Genomic DNA, 14,498 nt, shown 5'->3' with positions numbered 1-14,498 from the left:
GAACGTTAATGCAATAGCTGAGGTTGACGGCTTGAAGTTAGGAACAAAGGTTGGATGTGAAAGCGTGCCTGGGGTCTCTTCTGTTCAAGAAGAGAATATACTGACTCCGTCAAAGTCTCTATTATTGGACTAAAGCTCATTGTGCACCATTCCTGCTTTATGAAGTCACCACAGTGACACAGTGACTCTGTGTAATACCGGCCTGACTTGGATTAGACTCCTCTCTTCGCCCCTGATTCCTGGAAGAAGAGCGTGAGATCAGTAGCACAGCGAAGAGGGTTTTTACATGTGATTCTCTTATGAAATAACATCTGGATATGAAGTGGTTTACAACTTACATGACCTCTGATTTACAGCTTGTCAATGAAGCGGAGAAAACACTTCCCTTCTCTGGAACATTTTCCTTAACACAAGATATTTACAGCAAGTAATAACTCACAGGAAGCCTTTTCCGGTGGATGTCGGCGTGGCTATGATGATAACAGCAGTTTAAGCTTTTACATTTCTAATCAGAAACAGAATGATGAAGTATTTATGTTTCCTTTCTGAGCATACTCAACTTCCTTAACAAAAACAATCCACTCTTTGGTTTCCTTCTTTCTGTCGCGGTGAAAATGTGCCAGTGACTGAGGGGATTGACAGAGAAACCAGACATTACTGTAGACACAAGACTCCCCTTTTTATTAGGTATCCAACAGTAACAGAGAGCGTGTTATTTATAGAGCGGCTCCGTCACAGAGAGGTTAATATTGAAAGGTGATATTCACAGTGGAAGACTCTGGGCTGTGCTCCAATATGAATATAATGCATTGTTGCTTGTCCTTTTTTCTCAATGAGGGGCCTTTATCTGCGGGCCTCGTGCTGCTCTGCTTGTTTGCGGTGTGAGTTTTCCTCGTGGCTCCCCTCCTCCCTCTCGGGGGAATAGGCTCGTAGGTTACGCGGGGCTAACTGCCGCATTAGCTCGGGGCCGTTGAGATGTAGTGTTGTGTTGACGTGGCGGGTGATAGATAAACTTTGGTAAGGTCCCCCGGGAGAGCTGTGGAGTTTCAGCCACAGCTCGGTCACATTCCTCGCCCGCAGAACTTTCACTGCAAATGCATACGTTCTAGTTCTACACTTCAACTTTATGTTTGGATACTTTCAGCTAAATGAAAAGTTCACTCAAACTTTAACAGTCTGCAGTAAGTCTAAAGTGAAGATACAGGCATCATATGAAACTAGAAAACCTGATGAATCCATCGGTACCAACCATGTCATGCTAACTTGTCGCGAAGGAAGATAAATAACGCTCCAAACTTACGCTAAATTTTTGTGAGGAAAAACTGTCATTGACCCCATTTTCAAAGGGGTCCCTTGACCTCTGACCTCACGAGATGTAAATGTGTGAGGGCTTTTGTCAGAAAAATGTAAAACAAAAAATGTATAAAAGATATCCGAAAAAAGTAAAAAAAAAAAAAGAAGAAAAGTCAGAAAAATGTCCAGAAAATAGCCAGAAAATGTTAGGAAAAAAGTCTGAATAATGTCCAATAAAAAGTCAGAAAAAAGTCAGAAAAATACTAGTTTGTCATGAAGGAGGTTAAATAACGCTCCAAACTTAGCTAAATTTTGGCGAGGAAAAACGGGCATGTCCGTTTTCAAAGGGGTCCCTTGACCTCTGACCTCCAGATCAGTGAATGTAAATGGGTTCTATGGGTACCCACGAGTCTCCCCTTTACAGACATGCCCACTTTATGATAATCACATGCAGTTTGGGGCAAGTCATAGTCAAGTCAGCACACTGACACACTGACAGCTGTTGTTGCCTGTTGGGCTGCAGTTTGTCATGTTATGATTTGAGTATATTGTTTTATGCTAAATGCAGTACCTGTGAGGGTTTCTGGACAATATCTGTCATTGTTTTGTGTTGTTAATTGATTTCCAATAATTAACATATACATACATTTGCATAAAGCAGCATATTTACCCACTAACCATGTTGATAAGAGTATTAAATATTTGACAAATCTCCCTTTAAGGTTAATTTTGAACAGAAAAAAGAATGTGTGATTAAATTGATGGATCTACAGCCCTCGTCTGCATAGATCATGCACTTGCACAGAGAAAGTATATATGCAGGAACACAGGTATGAATCATGTGAAAAACCCATGAATGAATGAGTTACTCTCTGTGGAAAAGAAGAGAGGAAATCTTTAATCTTAATTTCTTCCTGTAATGATATTCTTTTTCCTCTTCCCCGATACTCAGGAAGAGTAGAGGTCAGGGAAAGGTCAGAGGTCATGCTTAGCAACACAAAAACCTCCCTGGAGCTGGTCTTGCTGAGCTACACCTCAGCAGGGTGGATTCTTGCTGACACAGGGGTTTGATTACAGGTCCTTCAGTTTAATAACAGTTTTCTAACCTACAGCACCACCTCGCTGGGCGTCGTGAGCACATTCTGCTTTCTTTAAAGCTGTAATGTGTAACATGTAGACACATGCTCCAAACAAATAGTGGTCAACATTTCACCTCTACTGCTGGGTCCATACAATCTAAAGTTACAGTCATCAGTTATATAAAAAAAAACAACTACAAACTAACAGCATGGCAAGAACATCGGCAATACAACGTTTCGGCGCCAATAGGACATTTTTACAAACAAATGTTATTGGCGGAACTGAGCGAGGATAGTGGCCGATGGCTGCACAGCCGCCACCAGTCATGCGTTTTGCACGGAGGCTCTTTATCTTTTATCTTTATCTTTTATAGGCTTTTTTAGGCTCCATACACAAAGTCGAGGTAGAGGGGGAGAAAAAGTGATCTCTCGATTACATAACGCAACTCTATCAGCTCTTTGTCCACGATACAAGACAGAGAGAAAGGGAGGAAAAGAAGTCATTCATTGTTACTTTAACTTGCTTACCAATTTGGTGCTCTCTCTTCCAAGTAATCCAGCCACATAACCTCCTTATCCCGGGAATATGCACCAACATTAATGGTTTGCAAGAGTGGCATTAAATAATGTACGAGGCGCGCAGCAGAAGTAATCCTGGACGCTCATACTGTAACAGCGCTTCGCCCAAATACAAAGAATATTTTCCAGTTATGTAATACATCAAATCACACTTCAAGATATTCTTTTACGAATTATTAAATTCGGAGTGACAAAAAACGGATTCATTAAAAATGGTGTATGCAAAAGTAGACGACAAGGCTGCTGCAGAAGTAAAGAAGTTATCAGCCGATTAATCGTTATTATATCGGCCTTTAAAAAAAATCCACTATCAGTCGACCTCTAGCAACCATTTTTTTAATGTTTTAAATTCTGTCAGGATCTTACATGTTGCACCTTTAAGGGTTTCCTGTGGACTTTTTGACCTCTAGTAATGTCATGGAGATGCTTTCCTATGAAAGTGTCCTCTTTTTGTTTATCTTGTGAACTAAGTTCCTGACAATGGTTTGACAATATACCCCTGATTCACAGGTGGCAGTAACGCGCCAAGATATGCAGCGATGAGCCAAAAAGACCAGGAAGAAAAAGACTGCAAGCCAGCAAACATGGATGTAAACTATCTGGATTTCACAGTTCGCACAGTTCATTTTGGTGAGTACTGAATGTAAACAGAAGTTTTGTAATCCTCTGATGTTGATCCCTTACCTGCCTTAGCGAACACGGTGAAGTCATGATTCTATCTGAACCTCTGGAGGCAACACATTAGCAGCCATGTTGTTTTAATTGTGGTAATCCTGTGGCTTCCAGTGTGTGTAGGTGGCCTCGTGCATGTATGTGTGTGTGGAGGGAAAAGAGCTCTCTCCTCCATCTTTCAGTGCTCCAGACAACATGCAGACACGTGGGTGTGTGTTACGTCTCTTATCACCTTTACTCTGACATAATGCAGACAGTCCTGTGTGTGTGTGTGTGTGTGTTAGTGTGTGTGTGTTAGTGTGTGTGTGGGGGGTTGGGAGGTAATTTTGGCTGTGAAAAGACATAAATAAAATCCCCCCACATGGCTGTGCAAGTTGACCGGTTGGAAAATGAAACCCTTTAAACTTAACAAGCCTCCGCGTAGCAAAATAATTGCAGATAGGCTGAATAGGTATTCCAGTGTGCTTCTTTTCTCAGGCTTTTTCAATTAGCCTGCAGATGTAACTACCTCAGCACGTCTTTGAGCTTTTTCAGCCGTTTCAGCTCCTCGTAGCTCGGAACATGTTCTTTTTCCACAATCTTGAGCCAAATCAGTAAAGGTCACCCGTGTTCACTTTTTCCTCTTTGAAAATGAGGTATAAAACAGCTCAGTTCACACTGAGGTAAAGAGTCCATGCACCAGAGAGTAATCTATTCCTTTCAGATCTTTCTTTAACGCGATAACTGCCTTTGGGTTGTGGGCCAATATTCACTGAGGAGTAAATTTAGAGAGACAGCACGGCACAGACTTCATGTTTAGCTCCACTGTTTGACCCTCTGTGAGGTTCCAGGTGTGGTTCATAGCAGTCAGAGCTAAAACTTCCTCTGAGCCGAGTCTCCATTTCCAAGTTCAAACCCTAAAGTCCCACCAAGATTAAAACCGGGTGCTTGATTTGGATCAGGGAAAGTATTTTTATCTGATAAGTAAGTTTAAATATACACAGCCAGGGTTTTTAAAGTCATAAGGAAACAGCGATTGGATGGTGTATTGCTACTGTCATTTGATATATTTCTGGATGTTGAGACATAACTTCAGTAAATTGTGAGTGCCATAGAAAAATATACTGCCGTAGCTTGTGTCTACTTTATTTGTTGTAAAGTTACAGTGATGTTGTAATATTGAAAACTAGCCAGAAAGTACCAAAAGATCATTTTTAACATGTACAAATGTTTTTATATTTGTATTTATTTGTTTGCATGTTGTCCGGTCCACATGTCAAAGTGTCCTTGAGCAAGACACTGAACCCCGAATAGCTCCCGAAGGCCGAGCCACCGGTTTGTGAATGAGTATTTAGATTAGATCTTGATGGGCATGGCAGCATCTTTCTTCTCAGTGTTTTGGTTTTTACCGTCTGCAACTTTGGTGTTTTGGTTCACTATCATTGCTCTCATCTAACGGTAGATGGACTTGTATTTATTTATTTATTTGTTAGTCTTCCGACTACTCAGAGCGCTTCACACTACATGTCAGCATTCATCCGTTCACACACATTCATACACTGATAGCAGAGGCTGGTGAAACATGAGAAAGAGCAGCCGACTTTGAAACAGCTTTTGTGTTGGTGCATTCAAGTGCTTGTGAGAAACTCAGTTGATTCCTGAACAGAAACTGCAAATTGAACTTGCTAGTAGCAAACTAAATTTAAACCCACTTTGCACGGAAGATACGAAAACATACTCATTATTCTAAAACAAAACAACATGCTTTGCTTGTTATTTAAAGTGTTTTACCATGCATCGTATCACACACTAAGTGTAGGCCGGTGTGGTTTGTAGTCAAAGGGATAACATAAACACCTTCCTTTAGAGAGACACTGTGTTATTTACTGTCCTTTAGTGTCGGACTGCTTATTGTAAAGATTTTGATCAATGTAAAAGAGTTACTTCACCAGGTGGCTCTCAAGTCTCAGGAGCAATGTTAGTTCTCTGGTGTTTAACATCAGGACATAGCCTACATGTGTACAGTATTACCTGATACGGTTTACAGGTTTACATTATGAAAATGTGACATTGTTATGTCTGTGAATGCAGCTGTAGACCATCGTATGGCAGCCCTAAGAACTTAAACCGTTGTTCAATGTTGACGCACGGCATGTTGCAGTTCATACTTCATGACAATAGAGGTCAATAAAGGTCACAGATTGCTTGATCTTTTTTTAATCAGAGTTAAATCTCAGGTTATTTATACTGCATATGGAGACTGATTTCCCTGAGTATTTGTGTCACAACTATGACTTTAATTTAACCATTTATAACACAAAGCTTTTGATTGGTGGAGGTGGATGGAGGCCGGACAGAGCCGGCTCAACAAAGTCTTTTAATCAAGAAGTTAATTCAAGTTAAACTGACTGGTTGGATTTATGGGACAGATATCATAATAACTTCTGTGCTGTTTATAATAAGTGTGAGACAGCGTCCATTTAATCCATTAGAAATGTTTCTATTTGATTTACCTCTTCATGAAAGTAAGATGTAAGGTAAAGTAACATTCGTCATCCAGCACGTTACGACATCATCTGGCGTTTGTTAATTTACGAGGGGAACTAACTGTTGAACTATCAGTCGCTACGAGGCACAGATTACTGCCTCTGTGTGAAAGTCTGTTTTTACAGAGTGAAAACTCTCTTTGTCTAGGTTCCTGTTGCCTTTGGCAGGTAACACGTCTTGACTCACCGCTCTTCAAATGTCGGACCCTCTTTTACTATAACACACACACACACACACACATAACCATGAGGAGAGCTATAAACAATAACGTACTGTATGCTTTCCTGCCTGTCAGTCTGTTATCATGATTGCGAGTTCAATTCCAACAAAGTGACGAGAGACGGAGCTGAAGATGGATGTCTGTGGGCTTTCCAGGTTTAGTCATACTGAAGTCTGTCTTGACATGTAGAGTATGTTAGCACAACACCAGACTGTAAACACCAAGAGAAAAGATTTGTGAAAATGGAGCCGAATTAATACAATCATAACTGTTTCCACAACTAACTCCTTCTTATTCTACATCAAACAGACTGAACATGTAAAAAACACTTACCTACATGACATTAAAGGGCCAGTTTGTAGGATTTAGTGGCATCTAGCGATGTGCTTGCAGATTGCAAGCAAATGAGTACCCCTCCACTCACTCCTCTCTTTTAAGACCGCCGAGCCGCCGAGTGCAAAACCGTGGTAATGCTGTGGTATTTTGCAGGACCTTCGCCTCGCCTACTTTATGGAGCAACGAAATTCAGATGGCGGCTGGCGTTACTATATGTTACCTCAGTTTCACAAGCATGTTGGAGAACTACGGTGGCCTTCAGGTAATGCTGGGTACACGCAACACTATTGTCTCACAGGCCTTGTTAGAAGTGGGAATCAAATGTCACATATCTTCCACAGAGATAAATGAAAACTTTCATTTTGGCCCCGCCAGAATCTTATAAAGGTCCCATATTACAAAAAAGTGAGATTTTCATGTATTTTTTTATTATAAAGCAGCTTAAGTTCTCTATAAATACTGTGAAAGTATCGAAACACTCAATCCACAGGGAAATACACACACCTCGTATTCAGAAACTCTGCATTTGAAACAAGCTGTCAGGATTTCTGCCCATTTGTGATGTCACGAATCTACAATATTTAGACCATTACATGTTTTTAAACGTAAACATTCTAAATGTGTCCCAGTTTATTTTGTAAATAACATCAGCTGACAGGAAGTACACATGGACCCAAGCTGTTGCCAGGCAACGCAATTCTGTTGCAATTCTGTTGCAATTCCGTCAAAATGCGCTAAAACGGAGCGTTTCAGACAGAGGGTAAATCAGGCATATTCAGGCTGACAGTATGAGGAAAATAACGTTTTTTTTTGAACATGTAAACATGTTCTAGTAGAAAAACAAAATACAAGTATGAACCTGAAAATGAGCTGATATGGGACCTTTAAAGGGACTGTTTGTAACTTCTTACACGTATAAACCTACCGGGTCGGGATCCCATGCGTGCATCGCGTGTGGCCGGAGTCTTTGCTCCTCTGCCTGCCTGCTTGCCTTCACTCACACACTGCGCGCATTCTCGCTGTCTCGCTCCACCTCTACACGTGCATGCACACTCACTCGCTCTGAGAATATCTAGTGAATGTACAGTGGACATTTGTGCAGAACTAATTGCTGCAGCTCCTCCAGACCAACAGAGGTTTCCCGTGTCTTGTGAAGTGACGGGGCTCCGCAGAGAGAAACGTTATCGTCTCCGACCAAAACTCCGGTCGGGAGGCTGAGGCAGGAAAAGCCAACACTAGGATCAGCATTGATTCATGGAGAGACCTTGGTCTGGTCAGCTAACATTACTGCCAAGCAGCTGAAATATAGAGTGATATTGTGCTTTTAGCTGACGTGTGTCGCCTCACTGTTTTGAGCGATGCTCGTTCATGTCTATGTAGAACGAGAAGAGCATGAGCAACAGGACGCTGACTTTCGTTGACTTAACGGCCACAGATGTCGCTGTTAACAAGCATTTCTGAAAGTTACAAACAGTCCCTTTAAATGATAAAAAAGCCATACTTTTATTCAGCTCTGTGATTTTTTTTTTTTTAATATTCTTCTACATAAAAATGTTCTCAATAACACCTTTAATGATGAGTTTGTGTAACTTTCCTCCTCTGACATTAGTCTGGTTAAAGACTGAAGTGCAGCTGAGATATTTGTGTTTCTCAGCAGTCTTGTTTCTTTGTGGAGCAGACAGTCTGGTAATATTTATTATAAAGCTCCACCCCATCATGATGAGGTCGCAATCATTCCCCCTCCTTCCTTCTCTCTTTCTCTCTCTCTCTCTCTGACTCTGTCTTGCCTTTCTTTCTTTACATTTCTCTGGATCTTTGCACCGGACCTGTTGTCGGATCTGAAAGGATTATTATTATTCACAGGACACAGATTGTATGCCTAGGAGCAGCACGGATGATGCGTTTTGCGCTTCAGCTGTTCAATGAAAGAAGAGACGCGCAGAAGAAGAAGAGATGGGCACCGTTCCTCCTGGACTTCCACCGACCCGGTCCGTGCTGCTCCTACCTGTAGTGTTGGTTCTGGTTCTGGTTCTGGTTCTGGTCCAGCTCTGTGCTGCTTTTAACCTGGACGAGGAGAACCGGGTGGTTTTCACCGGACCGAGGGGGAGTTATTTCGGCTATTCGGTGGAGTTCTTCGGCAACTCATCCAGGTAAAGACTTTATGTTGCAGCAGCATCACACAGATTCAGGCTGCTTTTGGAAAGACAAGTTTACAGCATTCTCTACACTCCAAAATCACTACTTTAATATGCTCTATAATAATACTTTAGGGAGTTTATGAATGAAGGAGTAATGACCTCTTCAGTGGTCTTATTGCGCCTTCAAATATTGTGGAATCACCATTTCTATCCAGTCTTACCAGGTCTTTATGACTACATTACACACAGTCTCCTTTATTTATTCTCTCTTATGGCATCCTTATGATATTATACTATTACATGGTACAATATCCTAGTTGTGTCTATGCTGCTAACAGTTTCTGCAGACTCAGATTTTATATTGTACAACATCTACAGTGTAGTTTCTTATAATATTCCTATAAAAACATGTAGTGTTTATATGTAGCAATGCATTCAGTTTAAAGTTCTTAAATGAGCTTATAATAATATAAATATAGGGACTTCAATGTGTTGATGTGTTTGCACATTGTTTTATAAGTTTACTTTATATATTTTCTAGACGTGCAAGTAAACATTTACAACGTTTTAAAGTTTAACATTAGTCTGTGGAATATATTTCATAGTGGGGTACAAAGATAAATGCTCTCACACACACACACACACACACACACACACACACACACACACATAGACACACACACACTGGATTCCAGCCCGAGTGTGATTGGAAACAGACACACACGAGTCTGTGTTTGATTCAGGGAGGAGGGGGTTAACCCACAGCAAAGTCAGAAATATGCTAATCTTATTCTGAGTGTATACTAAAGGGACAGTAGGGGTTTCCTGCTGGTTTTTCTGTTGACAGATGAGGAACTGCTGAGTGAGATAAAGTCAAAGATCAAACATGTTCTTCTTCCTTCTACACACAGCAGGCAGGCTCGCATCACCTGTTTTGGCTCATTGAGAAATCCCTCCTCTGGGCTCCAGTGAGGAACACACACACAGTCATAATCCAGAAGATATGAATGAAGTGTGAAAGCCGATGGCTTCATATGGTTCTCCATTAATCGGCTGCACATCTGATTTTACAAGAATTGTATACCCGGCGATCTAGTTATAGACCTTTACAAACTTGACTTTGTTCTATTCACTAGTTTTACTACTAAAGAAAATGAAAACAAAATATACATTATATATATAGTGAGGGATAGTGGTGGAAAAAGGACTCTGACTGAAGTAAAGGTAGCAATACCACAATGTAGAAATACTCCATTACAACAGTCCTACATTAAAAATATATGCAAATAAAAGTAAATATAATATAAATCACCCGGGTCGGTGTCCCATGCGTGCTCGCATATGCGCGCTCGCGTTTAGCTACGCTGTTCAGACTCAGACTCCAACACAAACTACACGGAAGCACCAAAACCTCTTGGTTGTATCTAGTGAAGCCCGTCTGTTAAACAGTGTTGGCCGCAGTCGGAGGACGTGGGGGAGGACGTAGCTTTGGACTCCAGGGCTGGAGTCTCTGCTGTACTCTGCTCCTCTGCCTGCTTGCTTTCACTCAGCTCGCTCCACCTCTCACATGCATTCGCGCACACTCCACACTGTAGAAGAGTTAGTTTAGCTCTGAGAATATCTAGTGAATGTACAGTGGACGTTTGTGCAGAAATAACTGCTGCAGCTCCTCCAGACCAACAGAGGTTTCCCGTGTCTTGTGAAGTGACGGGGCTCCGCAGAGAGAAACGTTATCGTCTCCGACCAAAACTCCGGTGTCTCCCCTGTTCCCTCCGACCGCGGTCGGGAGGCTGAGGCAGGAAAAGCCAACACTAGGATCAGCATTGATTCATGGAGAGACCTTCGTCTGGTCAGCTAACATTACTGCCAAGCAGCTGAAATATAGAGTGATATTGTGCTTTTAGCTGACGTGTGTCTCCTCACTGTTTTGAGCGATGCTCGTTCATGTCTACTTAGAGCGCGCACAAGCACCAGCAACAGGACGCTGACTTTAGTTGACTTAACGGCCACAGGTGTTGCTGTTAACAACCACTTTCATATAGAGTTCTTAATTTTAATACCTGTAGTATTTCTCTTCCATGGTATTGATATGACCTGATGTCTAGCTGACAGTATTCCTACAGTTAACCAGCTCACATTGAATCATAGAAAAATCTGATTGATCACTTTCAGTGTATTTACGCCTGTTGAAACAGTCAAATACATTTTCAGCCAGAACACCCTCTCACAGCTGTTCACAGCTGTTCACAGCTGCTTTTGCTGAGGAGCTGAGGACCTCTGTAGGATGTGTTACATCACCTGAAAGCCCCTTATAGGCTAGATAATGACAGAAATCTAGTGTATATTAGATAATAATCTGCTTCATGATAACCTGCTGGAGAGCAGCTCGTAGCGGCAGGACTGTTACTTGTTACAGAGTATTTCTACATTGTGGTATTGCTACTTTCACTTCAGTAAGCGTCTTTCTTCCACCACTATCCCTCTCTAACATCCTCAGGGGCTCACAGGGTAAAATCAATGTTGGTTTAATGAATGTAGATATGTTCCTGTGAGGAAATTGGTTAAGATTCTCTCTGTTTGCTTAACTAAGCTTCTGGCAGTTAGAGGGCATGTTGTTGAGTCATTACTGAGATGTTGATTTAGACCAATTTGTAAAGACTAAGTCCTCCTTTCCTGCAGTAGTTTTGCTGACACTGTCCAACATTTGTTTTTTGACCAAATTCATGTTATTTTGACGGCTCACAGCTGTTGAACATCTTCATGTGAATCAATCTGTTCTTGTTTTTGTGGTGGGTAAACAACGCAGCAGGAAAACGATGCTTTCCTGAATCAGATGGATGTTTTCTTTCTGCTGATGGGATGGCTTCTGCTGGTTGTCATGCCTTCGGACAATTACCACACTGTTTGGCTGTAGGGAGCCTTGTTAACAGTCGCTCCTGTTGCTCACCATGCCGTCTCTGTTCTCACTGGCTCAGCACAAGTCGAGTTTAGGAAGCAGGCTTCAAGTGTGTTGTTGCTAGAGATGGTTCAATAGTGTACATCGATGATAAACTCACTTCATGGCTCTAGGGATTGCAATGTTGGTTGGTCGGTCCACCGCTTTGTTCCAGACTGAAATATTGTGACAACAATTGGATGAATTGCCATGAATTGTTGTACAGACATTCAGAGGAGGAATCCTTCTGACTTTGGTTTGGTGATCCTCTTCCTGTTCCTGTAGTGCCACCAGCAGGTTGACATGTTGGATTCAGAGTGAGATATCTGGACAGTTATTGGATGGATTGCAGTGAAATTTGGTGAAGATATGTATGTCCCCCCTCAGGTTGAATCCCACACACTTTGGTGATCCCCTAACTTTTCCTCTAGCGCCACCATCAGGTAAAGGTTTGTTTGTGCAGCATTTTGGTTGATGACCAAATACCTGCAAAACTAGTGACATTCCCTCCAGCCTCACCTGCACTTTACTGACACGCTAAACTAAGATGGCAAATACTAAACCTGTGGTTAGCATGCTGATGTGACCATTTCACATCAGAGAGGCGTTAGCATGCCTGTCTTGTTACTTGCTTTTGTCACTCTCCCCTTGTGAACACACTATAACATGTATAGAATTAGTCTGTGGTATGAAACTGGGACACAGCTGTTGGAATCCTGTGACCTGATGTCAGTGAACTTCTTTATGTTTACCAAACCTGTCTGTGGACATTAAAGGCCACCAAAGGGCTTAACGCTTAACCTCACTACTTGATCAATAAAAGAGCTAAGCTACTGAAAAGCTAATTGATTCAGAAAACAGCGACGCTACCGAGAAATGTAGTTAAACTAGTAACGCTGCGGCTTTTTGTAGCGCAGCTACTGCCCAACACCGTTCAAGAGTGTCTTGATCTGGTTCTTATATTGATATCAGAACCAGCTTTCATTTGGTCAATTGAGCAAATGTTCAGTCTACAACAGTGGAGTCTACTGCAGACTATATTTTAGTGCAGCTATAATGTTTGTTAAACCAACATTGCACGTTTGACAAAAATACTACACACTAATTGAGTATTGTGTCAGATTATTGTGGGCCACCCACAGATGCATGAGTTTAATGAATGTATTTACATGTTAACCAAACAGTATTGGGGTTGGGGATCTGGCTCATATGAGCATCATATCCTGTTTATTATAACAAGCCAGATAACATCTGGAGAAAGCTGAACAGGGTTAGCTGGGATACAGAGGCTCTGTTGGTTTTTATTACTGGATGTAATGGAAGGTCATATCATTACACCTCAGTGGTTCTTGACCTATTGTGTCCAGCAATGTCCAGATGTGACCCCTTGTCACATGTTTAACACGACTATATGTTGTGAGAAACTCAACCCAAGTCAATATCCTTCCTTAAATTGTTTTATTGAAATACCTTTAGAGGCCTGAAAGGGTAAAAGTATTCAGTATTATAGAGTTCTTAGAGAAAGAAAAAACTGAATTTTGTGCATAAGAAAAGTTTTGAGTAGGTTATGATGCAAAGGAACAATTAAACTGAGTAAGACCTACAATTAGGATATGACTTGTTTCAGAATAATGCGGCCATGTAAATGCATTCACTGGAGCTCATAAATCCTTTAGTCAAAATTACATGTTGCATCCTTGACCTGGCCATGCCTCTAAGCCATTTCCCTGTTTGCAGATGTTCCTGTTGAACGTGAGTTAAAGGAAAGGAATCTGTGTTTCAGGTCTCAACAGAAGCATCCATCATCCCGCTGATACACATGTTGTATTGTTGGCTGTTAAGTTTTCATTACAAGTGCAGAGATCACAGGGGGGTGGTAGTGGGTTAAAAGTCCTGAATCTTTGTAAGAGAAGGTCGGCTGAGTGGCTGTGGAGTGAGTGGTTTATACGGAAAGCTTCTCCAGCCATGTAAATATTCCTCTGGTGCTCTCCAGACATTTTGGGGGATGGGGGGAGTACAGAGTCTGTCTGATCTCTGCTAATGTCATCAGTCACCAATGTCTTAAGTTGTGCCATTCGCTCTGGGCCAGGCCTTTTTAGCAGGACTGTCTGAAAACCTTGAAAGTAGCTGATTTGTAATACGTGCTCACATATACACACACTTGCACATGTGAATTTGCATGTGGGAGTGCATGAGTGCATGATATTCACACATACATCTTGCAGTATGTGTCTCTTGTATTTCATTGCCATCTATTCATATCCAGGCTGAAACGTTTTGTAGATAGGCATAAATGCTTAAAGGACCAGACACACCAACCCGACATCAAATAACGAGCGGCGAGGAAGGCCGACTGTTACGTCGCCTCACGTTGCCTTTGTCTTGGCTGACAAGTTGCACTCGAACACACCGCAAAGACTACAGCCCACGGCCAGTTAGCACGTATGTTCTGCGCCTGCGTGAGAGGAAATAACTCCACACCATCAGGAGGCGGTAGTCTGTATTCATCATTCAAAAAGGGAAACTGGAAGACCGAGGACAGCGGATATACAAGCCGTTGAAATAGAATAGAATAGAAAGCTTTATTGTCATCGTAATAAATACAACGAGATTCACAGTTGCCACTTCTGGTCAGTGCTTAAAACAAATACTTGACAAGACTAAACGAGGCAGATAAAACATATAACAGGTAAAACACACACAGTTATAAAGCAAATAAA

At 41.6% G+C, this 14,498-nt stretch overlaps 1 protein-coding gene across 2 annotated transcripts in view; it reads left to right on the top strand.

Moving 5' to 3' along the window:
* The first annotated feature begins 3,444 nt into the window (after positions 1-3,444).
* LOC119496254 (integrin alpha-5-like) overlaps positions 3,445-14,498 on the top strand; it is a 59,312-nt gene continuing 48,258 nt past the window's right edge. Inside the window, exons 1-2 of one of the 2 annotated variants that reach the window (XM_037783451.1) lie at positions 3,445-3,581; positions 8,569-8,855. In XM_037783451.1, the coding sequence (XP_037639379.1) occupies positions 8,659-8,855 (197 nt within the window). In that variant the 5' untranslated portion in view covers positions 3,445-3,581; positions 8,569-8,658. Of the gene's footprint in view, positions 3,582-8,461; positions 8,856-14,498 lie in introns of those variants that run through there. The other variant, XM_037783443.1, reaches the window with a different exon arrangement.

Source organism: Sebastes umbrosus, chromosome 1, assembly GCF_015220745.1.
Source record: "Sebastes umbrosus isolate fSebUmb1 chromosome 1, fSebUmb1.pri, whole genome shotgun sequence".
Classification (NCBI taxonomy): domain Eukaryota; kingdom Metazoa; phylum Chordata; class Actinopteri; order Perciformes; family Sebastidae; genus Sebastes; species Sebastes umbrosus.
Note: the sequence above shows the minus strand (reverse complement) of the source record. Positions and strands in the feature narration are given on the sequence as shown.